Raw genomic sequence first — 9,452 nt, 5'->3', positions numbered from 1 at the left:
TACACAGAGATTGACTGAAACAAACAAACAAACAAAAAAATCTAGAGAAATATTTAACAGGAACACAATATAGCAACTTGCCCTGGTCTCCCCTGCATGGTAAAAGTAATCAAAATCATGTACAAAAATATACTAACAGAATATTTAAAAATTATTATTGTGATTAGATTTCTTTGTTCCATTCTATCCCAAAAAAAAAAATAAAAATAAAAAAAAAAAAATAAATAAAAAAAAAAAAGGGTCACGAATGGAATTCTGGGAACACCCAATTATTGTTTTTTTTATCATAATTTTATCAATAATTTACCGTAAAAAGTACATGTACTCTCTTGTTAAACATAATATAATTTTTTCCATTAATTATATGGGAAAATCATACTTTTTTACTGTAAAACTACATGTATTGTCTTTTTAAATATATTAAAAAATGTTAATGTGTATTTTAAGGTAACTACTCGTTAACCAATTTACAATCTTTTACTGTAGCATATTTACAGTCTTTTACCGTTAAAATTACGGACATTGTTTACAGTGTAGGAATAATAGATTTGAAGTGAAGACTTGTAGACAGTAAGAAAATGTTAATGCTTTATTTGTTTGGTATAAAAGGTGCAGTGTTCTTTTGTCTCACTACGTATTCTCCCCCAATGAGAATTTTTTTTTCTGCAATGCTAAATATACATTAATGTGAGACATCCTTGTGCCAAACCTGTCCAAATCTGTAAGCCCACACACTAAATCTGCGCCTAAACGTGTGATTTAAAGTTTTATTAAAGTGCATCTCTGTTCTATTGTTGCGACACAAACATTTTACAGAGCAAATATACTGTACATTTCAGTAAATGTTTTTAATGTGTGTCTGGCTACCTGTTTGAGCGCTTGTGTTTTTACACAAGTGCATTATCAGATCTGCAAATTACAGTTAAAATGCATTGATCAATTTGTTGTTAAAAGTAATACAGTTTAAACTTGCCATATCATACAAATAAATAGTAGTCATAGCCAGAGCTATTGCATGCAAACATCAGCATTTATGTCTCAAGCAGTAATACAATTCATTACTGGTGGTGCATTTGAACAGGGTGCAAAGAATTATGTCAATGTATTCTTAATCTTTTTATGATTATTTATTTTCTAGCAGTACACTTCATTCTAACCCGGCCAGTGTGTCCATTTAGTCCTCAGTATGATGAAATGTGGATTCTGAAGTTGAAGTTTAAGCATTCTACGTAATGCTACTTGAAACATTATGGATAAAAAAAAAAAAGAAAAAAAAGAAAAGAAAAAGAAAATGAGACAATTTGACCTGTGTTTTATAAAAGCAGAGCAATTACAGTTATTTACCAACAAGATAACTACAAGTAGTAAAAATCAACAAAACTACTCTTTGTCCATTTCAACAAACTGTGAATGATTCTCAGGGGATTTACTGTGAGTTTTACTCAAGTGAAGTTTGACTGCGTGATTGCTGGCAAATGTCCTACTGCAAAGCTTGCATTTGAACTTTGAGTCAGTTTCATCCTCTGTGATCTGCAAATCCGTTGGTCGGACATTGAGAGCCTTTGAAAGTTCGGGCTCTGTTACTTTAGTTGGGTGTTCTATGGGTAGTTTGCTCATGTCCTTGATCTGGAAACCAAGATGGTTCTCAAGGTGGGATATAAACGAAGAAGGTGTTCTGAATTGCGATGCACAGTCATTGCAGTAGAAGACCGGATGGCCGGTATCCATGTTCTTCAAAAATTTGGTCCCTCCTGTTTTCCTAAGTTGGTACTTTACGTTGGCCAGCCAGTGGCTAATGGTAGTCATGGAAAGCCCGGTGAACTTCGAGATGTGCATCCTCTCCTGAGGACCAAGATCTGAGAGAAGATACTTGCCCTCGGATGTCTGAAAAAGGCTGGAGGCAAACTGGGCTTGAAGAATAAGAAGATGCTGGGGGTTCCAGTTAGACTGTCGGCCCTTACGCTTGTGCACTGAGTACATATCATTGGAGACATCTTCGAAACGTCGCACATCAGTCTCCAACTTTATGGCAGGCACTCTTGTTGGCATTGGTGGCTTTGGGGTTGTGGCTTTTGGAAGAACCTTCACCATATCAGCAATGTCAGAGAGTGCATGTTTCTGGGGCATTGGAGTTGAGGACTGCAACGAAAGGGGTGAGTTTAGTTTGTTGTGTTTGTATTTTGTCAAGTCTATTGGCTGGTCGTCATTTGTATACATGAAGCTATTGCTGGCCCTGATGGCGGCGGCAGCAGTTGAGAGGGCCGATATTGGTTTCTCTAAACCTCTACTGAGTTCCGAAAATATGGATTGTGTGTGATGCGAGAGAATGCTTTCTGGCCTCGGCTTGTTTGCTTTACCCAAATGATTATTCAAGACAGACTGAAGTGCGCTTAGAGGGTTTATGCTAAGGACTTCCTGGGAGTCACTGAAACGTTCTGAGGAACTACTGTGCCTGTTACTGACAGGGGGGCTAGGTGAAGGGTTCCCTCTGTCAGAGAAAGCCGGGCTCAACTTCCCTTTGATTGTGTCATTCTCTTCACTTACACAGTCAGTATCTAGCTTTGAAGAGGAGGAGGAATCATCCTGACAATCACTGTCATCATTCTCCACCAGATCAAACCTACTGCTCTGGCTCTCTTTGCCTTCAGATGCGTCACTCCTCTCCTTTTTGATGTCTGAATTGTGGAAACTTTCAAGTCCTCGAAGTCCCTGAAAGAACTTCCTCTTAGGAGCGATGGGTCTGTGCTTGTGGTTGAGACTCTGCTTCAGTTGGATATGAGGAGATGTGTAAACCGAGGCAGTCTTGATCACACCTGATAGCTGGTATGCCGCATGAATGCTGGGGTAAGCGCTCCAACTGGGGGTTCCTGTTTGAGCTTTATTGATTGCCGAAGCCACCGTATTTGCTAAAGACTTCAGAATGTCACCCCCTCCATTAGACCCTTGCTCGAGGTCCTCTTCTCGCAAATATGGATACTTGAAATTAGCATCAGTGGACTTCTGATCCTCATCATCTTGCTTATCCTCCTTGTCTCCATTTTTCTCAGCTTTGTCCGGTGACATTTCCCTTGGAGTGGCCCTTTCAGAGTCACCAGATGCTGTGCACTTTGGAGAAACCTTGTCTCCATCAAGTTCATTCACTGTTGGTTCAGCTAGTGTCTGCATTTTCTCTATTGCTAGAGGGTCAAGGGCTAGATGCTTGCCTTTCTTGGAAGCCGAATTTGTCACTTTAATGAAATGGCCAGTGACCATCATGTGAGTGGTAAGCTGTTGAAGCGTATCATGCGAGCTTCCACACTCCATGCACTTCAGAATCTGAGACTTGCATGTTTCAAACTGCCACGTGTAACTAGCACCATTCTGATAGCCATACCGGTTGTTGGGAACATTTGCGAGGCCAGATGATCTTTGTGCCTCATTGTAACCTGACGCCCCTGTTGTGGAATCAGGCGAACATGGCCTTGTGGCTTCAAATGCACGTTTTTTTGCTGGTGGGACTAATTTTGGAGTGATTACTGGGATTGGTTCTTTTAAAGGCACTTTCTGGTAATGCTTTGTTTTGATCATGTGGACGCTTAGGTCTTGTAGAGAATAAAAAGAGTGGCCGCAGAACATGCACTTGAGAACTTTTTGTGCATCTTCCTTGCCTTCCATGTCTTGAAGGTTCCTCTTGCGGTTCTTGGATGATGAAGTGGAGGCAATGCTTTGCCTGTTGTGGTTGTCATCCTGGTAGTGACCACTCTTGTTCATGTGCACTGTCAACTCCACCAGTGTGTCGTAAGCTGCACTGCAGTCTTTGCAGCGGAACCGACTGGCTCCGGTAAAGACCGCACCGCATGCTTTGTTGTTTTGTCTGTATAGGTGGACGGAGCTGAATAGATTAGGCTTTGACACAGGTTTTGGGGACAATGTTTGCTGCAGGGTTTTTGAGAGTGCATCCTGGTGCCAGTCAAACTCACTCTTGGTGCTCCCGTTGGAGCTGTCGCAGTTCGTTTTGCTGCCAGTGTTGCCAACCTTCAAATCTAGTCCAATTTTTGACCAGTAGGAGTCTGAAAGGAAGTTGGAATAGGCAGCCCGCATTTTATCCAGGCTACTGTGCATTTCATCCTTCAGTTTTGGGCCATGGCTCTCTGTGTCCTTCTGACTTCCTGGTGGTGAGGTTTTAAAGTCAGACAGTCTGTCACTGCCATCACTCAGCCGGGATTCCAACTCGACCTCCTGGTTGGAGAGGACACTGACTGGAGAGTTCTGGAAGCTGTAGCTGCTTTTGTTGTCTGTCTCTTTGTCTTCTTTGTCCTTGGAAGCAGGCCTCTCAGAGTTCTCCTCCTCTGTCTGCATTTCATTGTCACCCTCCTCCTCTGTGATCGAATCTTGGCCACCAGCATCCTCATCCGGCTCATATACTGAAACACAGAACAGAAAGAGAGGATATCTAATTTGTATAAACTTTAACCACACTTGAACACCACTTGATACTATATGTGAGAGCCAGGGAGACTTTAAAATAAAGACAGGCGAATACAAGAATGAAATTGATCTAATTTATGATTGTAAATCATTGTGTAGTCGTTCCTCACGGAAGCTTGTGTCCCCACAATCTTCTCTTGGTAATAGTGGGCAATTTAGCAGTATATGTTATTTATAACAAACCACTGGTTTAGTTTTCCTAAGGTTTCATCTGTTGCATGGGTGCATCTGTTTTTATCTAGGCGATACATACACATGACAAGACCTATACAGTTTAGTCTATTTACAAGCTGTGCATGCCATCTGAATTATACAAAACTGAAGATGGTGAGGTTGATAAGATTTTTAACATTTATCAGTTTGTGGGTTCGCAATGTCTAAAAAGTTCTCATTTACTGTCAATCATTCTCACTCAAAAGGAGGTGAAAACATCTTCACTAGATTTAGATACTGCAGCATAAATTTATTTCAGTTAGAAGAGTTGAATACAACCTGACATCCTTTTGATCCCTCAATATTTACTGCTTACAAATGAAGCACTACTGACTAGTTTAAGAATAATTTGCTAAATCTATCATCACTTCTTAAACCTTACTAAATTATTCACTTAAAGTCAATTATATCAATCTTTGCAGTTAGGAAAAATCAAGATTATCTATATTTTATAACCACATATTTGGATGGCACTTTGAATTTCAAGAGCTGTTATGGGCAGATGTGCTCAGTTAAATATACATAGGACCTAACAGCCCGGGCCAGACACTTCCCTTTTATGTAGTTAATATTTCTTTTTCAGCTAGTGATGCTCAATGAGGGGAACTCATGAATTTGAAGACTAAAAGTGCTGCACTATGTAGCCCTCGTAATGTCCCGTGTCTTCAGATTCTGAAAATAAGACTTTTTATCAATATTTCAGAGGCGCCTTAAGAGTAAGCCTGGAGGTGAACTCCTTTCAACAAATGGATAAAGATGGAGCTGGGATTTAGCCTCTCCAAACAAGCCCAGGGAATGGGGTCCCTTGAACAAGGGGCCCATCGTGCCCATACAAAAGCTTCCGGAGGTGCCATGACCTTGATCTTCCGCAATGAAGATTTTTCAAATGACTGATCCTGGAATGTGCTCGTACACAAGCAGTGTCAGAGGAGAGAATCATGTTTTATGTATTGAAATGTGTATATAGTTTTGACATAAAAGGAGTGAGATGCCTTCTCGGTGGTGTCTTGAGTGTTTGTGATCACTCAGCCAGTTAAGTGCCATTATGACAGACAGCCATGCAGTCTTTGCTTAGCTTTGGATTATTTACATGTTGTGAGGGATAAATGAATCTAAATAGCAGAACCTTACTTCAGAAGCTAAATTGCATAAGATATTAAGACTTTTTTAGGAAATATATATTGAATTACTGCAAGTTTATTGTTTATTGCACTAAGTAAATAAAACTTTCTGAGCCTTATGTTTAAAACAAGAAAAACAACTATTTGCCCATGGGGTAAGAAAAATAAACTTAATATTCTTTGAAAACAAGTCTTAGAATCTTCATCCAAAAACAGAATCTTTATTTTTAGGTTGCCTATCTGCGGTGTAAAATATTGAGATGGATATAAACCTTGAAACATTCTAGAACTTGTCTTCCTGTATTCTGTTGCACAATCCTTGTTTTGTTACAGAGAAATTGTTAAGTCATGGTGCAATGCAATATTTCAGTGACTGGCATGTTTCTGCATATCTCTGTTTACGAGATTTTTACGATAGATGTTGATGATGTTCCATGAGAATATTTACAGTCTAAACAGGCAAAGTTGCCATGACACCATACACCTGGAGGTATCAATCGAGTGCTATTTGTACTGCGGATGAAAGACAGACAGCTAAATGAGAAATGCATTAGTCAACCGCAATGCATTTTAGTGAATTTGTAATAATCTTTACCCTAATAAAAATTAGGAGGAGTCTAAGGAGTGTCTCTTTCAAAGCAATTAAAATGTTTTAATGCGTGATGTATTACTTTGATATTCTGTTGGATCTGCTAAGCCTTGCAATACTGCTAAATCTAAACAAAATACTTTTAAATACAAAATACTTTTGGACAATTTGTGAATTTAGGATTCTCTGGTAAAAAAACAACTTTGTATCTCAATAAGTTTATGCTGTATTACATTTTTTATATTGAATTACATGAGATGCTGAATAATAAATCACAAATAATTACAAATATCAGTATTTGCTTAAAAATCTATTTTGCAATTAAGTTTGTCAATTAATTGCAAATGGGGGGGGGGGCAGACTTTAAATGGTATTATTTAACTTCATTTAACCATTTTAATATCTATGCACCAATAAAAATAAATATTTTCCTACACACACACACACACACATATATATATATATATATATATACACACACACACACACACACACACTCACACGATTGGCTGATTAGATAATCGCATGAATAAGTAGATGCACAGGAGTACAGTATATGAAAGTATTAAATTGACTGTGATAATTACTTTATTCTGTTTTATTCTAGATAACAGGGTGGCATTTCTTCATACACAGTCACTGTTCCCAAGACTCTAATATCTCCATTCTCCTCCAAGTGTCTGGGAAAGACATTAATACAACCAAAGGCACATGTTCACTTTCCAGGCCCACATCTCTCCAAAATCCCTTCATGAATGGTAACATTTCCCCTTCCTTACCCATTTGTAACAGGGAGCTTGTGTTAGCCAGCTTGGTGATCCCTGCCAAGCAGCAGGATTTTGGAGTGCAAGATCAAACTCAAGGACACCACTCCTCTAGACATGAAATACACCAGTCCTTCCTGCAGTAACTGTATAATCTACTACAGTTGAGCATTAGGACACAGCCACACGAGCAGGGCAACTACAGTCAACCCAAGCCCAAACACACACACTCTTTTATTGATGTTTCAGCCAATAGAACAACCAAACCATGACTTGACGTTAACGTGGGCCATTTGTATTAATTTCAGTAATATTCAATACACATTATTTTGTTTTGGTCTAAGTAGTGTATGCATGGATGCTTTTTTGTAATCGTGCATGTACAGTAGGGCTGGGTGTTACAGTCAGCTGTTTTCATTATATTTACCTACATCCCTCCTTTTCTTTAAATAAAGCAAAAAGCTTGGTTACAGTGAGGCACTTACAATGGAAGTGAATGGGGCCAATTTTTGGAAGGTTTAAAGGCAGAAATGTGACGCTTATAATTTTATAAAAGCACTTACATTAATTTCTCTGTTAAAACTTGTGTATCATCTGAGCTGTAAAATCACTGTTTTGATGCAAAATTGTATAAATGGATAACTTTACACAGAATTTTATTTTTTATTTTTTTTGTGATATTCAACATTATGCCACAAATGCTGTTAATTCAGCTTAACTTGTATTGAACCCATAATATTCCTTTAATCTCAAGAACATAAGATCAGTTAGCAGCCTAATTCACTGTGGGCACACACACTGTTTTTGGGCACTCTGTGCTATATCACAGCACTGAAAACGGCCGTTGGGCCAACTAGGCTTACAAAATAAGGTGCTGGCATGCCTGTGCTGAGATTTAGCATGTCATAAACCTCTGTAAACCCTCCAATCTGTGTCACAACAAATTTATATCTTCAGACAGGGATATTCTAAGGTCAAAAAACCGAAGGTGTCCATCATAAATCAGCCTCTAAGTGTTTATAACATTAATCCGTTGGGAAAGACTCCTGGCATAACATACAGACAGCTGGATTTCAAAGAGCTGCCTGATTTCAAGCCAAATGGCTGCTGAACAGCACAGAGAAATGCATGCGTTAAATGCGTGCATTAAATCTGATTTATACATACAGAAGTGGTATTATCATTTTTTCCCTTAAAAGTCAGTTCTTGTTACTGTAAATGTGATCAAAGGCTTGGAACAAAAGCTTTTTTAATTGTAAAAGAGAGTGATGTATTTCCATTATTTTTGCACAATGGTGTCAGACGTTATGATGAACTGTATTCTAAACCTAAACTGTAACGAGCTAATGATTTTGCACTTTGACGGATCAAAGTGAGTGTAATCTGTATCATTTCCTCTGGCACCATCATTTTAATGTACTCATGTAAAAATGTGCTGGCTTTCAAATTTCATGCACCTAAAATGAAGTTATGCAGTACTTTTTACGGAATTTAAAGAAGACAGTTGAAAGAGTATGATATTAAAAAAAGAGATGGGAAAAAGTTGAGCTTTACAAAAAAGCATTTAAATGTAATATGCATGTGTAATTTAATACAGCACTTCAAAATGAGGGTCTATCAAAAGTCTGTTCATCTCTTGTTGGAACCAGCCTTTAAAATAAACCCTGAAAAACAGTAATGACATGGGCAACATATCATAACTTTCACAATGTCTTTTCATTATCTATTTGTCAGAACACATTACAGGTCAGACTCAAACCTGCGTCGTCCACGCAAGCATCATGGCTTTACCTTGTCTAGAGCAGTGGAACTGGAATAATGTCTAAATACTTGTAAAACATCCAAAAATAGAATAAATAATATGTGATCCTGCTTCAGGAGCAATGTTAATATTTAATAGCTTACCAAAATATTTAAATTTCTGACATCTTTTACTTGCCCTCCTAGTTCAAAACCAGTATGACTTTTTTCATCCGTGAAACACAAGAATGAGGGATTATGATTCTGACTGTCATGCTCCAAAAGCACATAAAGCACCATAAAACTCTTCCATATCACTCGTGTGCTTTATTTAAATTCTTCAGAAGCCATGCAGTAGTGCTGTGTAAGGAACAGACTGAAATGACTCTCTTCTGCAGAACACAAACAAAGATTTTTGAAAGAATATCTCAGCTCTGCAGGTCAATACAATGCACATGAATTGTGACCAACATTTTGAAGCTCCAAAATGCACATAAAGGCAGAATAAAGGTAATCCATAAAACTCCAGTGGTTTAATTCATGTCTTCTAAAGCGATC

General features: G+C 38.3%; 1 protein-coding gene across 1 annotated transcript in view; it reads right to left on the bottom strand.

Annotated features, from left to right (window-relative positions):
* Window positions 1-574: 574 nt before the first annotated feature.
* Window positions 575-9,452, bottom strand: part of LOC127419981 (teashirt homolog 2-like) — a 74,235-nt gene continuing 65,357 nt past the window's right edge. The window contains exon 2 of the mRNA XM_051661862.1: window positions 575-4,403. Within this exon, the coding sequence (XP_051517822.1) occupies window positions 1,381-4,403 (3,023 nt within the window). The 3' untranslated portion in view covers window positions 575-1,380. The remainder of the gene's footprint in view (window positions 4,404-9,452) is intronic.

This window comes from Myxocyprinus asiaticus, chromosome 29 (genome assembly GCF_019703515.2).
Source record: "Myxocyprinus asiaticus isolate MX2 ecotype Aquarium Trade chromosome 29, UBuf_Myxa_2, whole genome shotgun sequence".
Classification (NCBI taxonomy): domain Eukaryota; kingdom Metazoa; phylum Chordata; class Actinopteri; order Cypriniformes; family Catostomidae; genus Myxocyprinus; species Myxocyprinus asiaticus.
The sequence above is the reverse complement of the archived record's forward strand: the minus strand, read 5'-3'. Positions and strand labels throughout refer to the sequence as shown.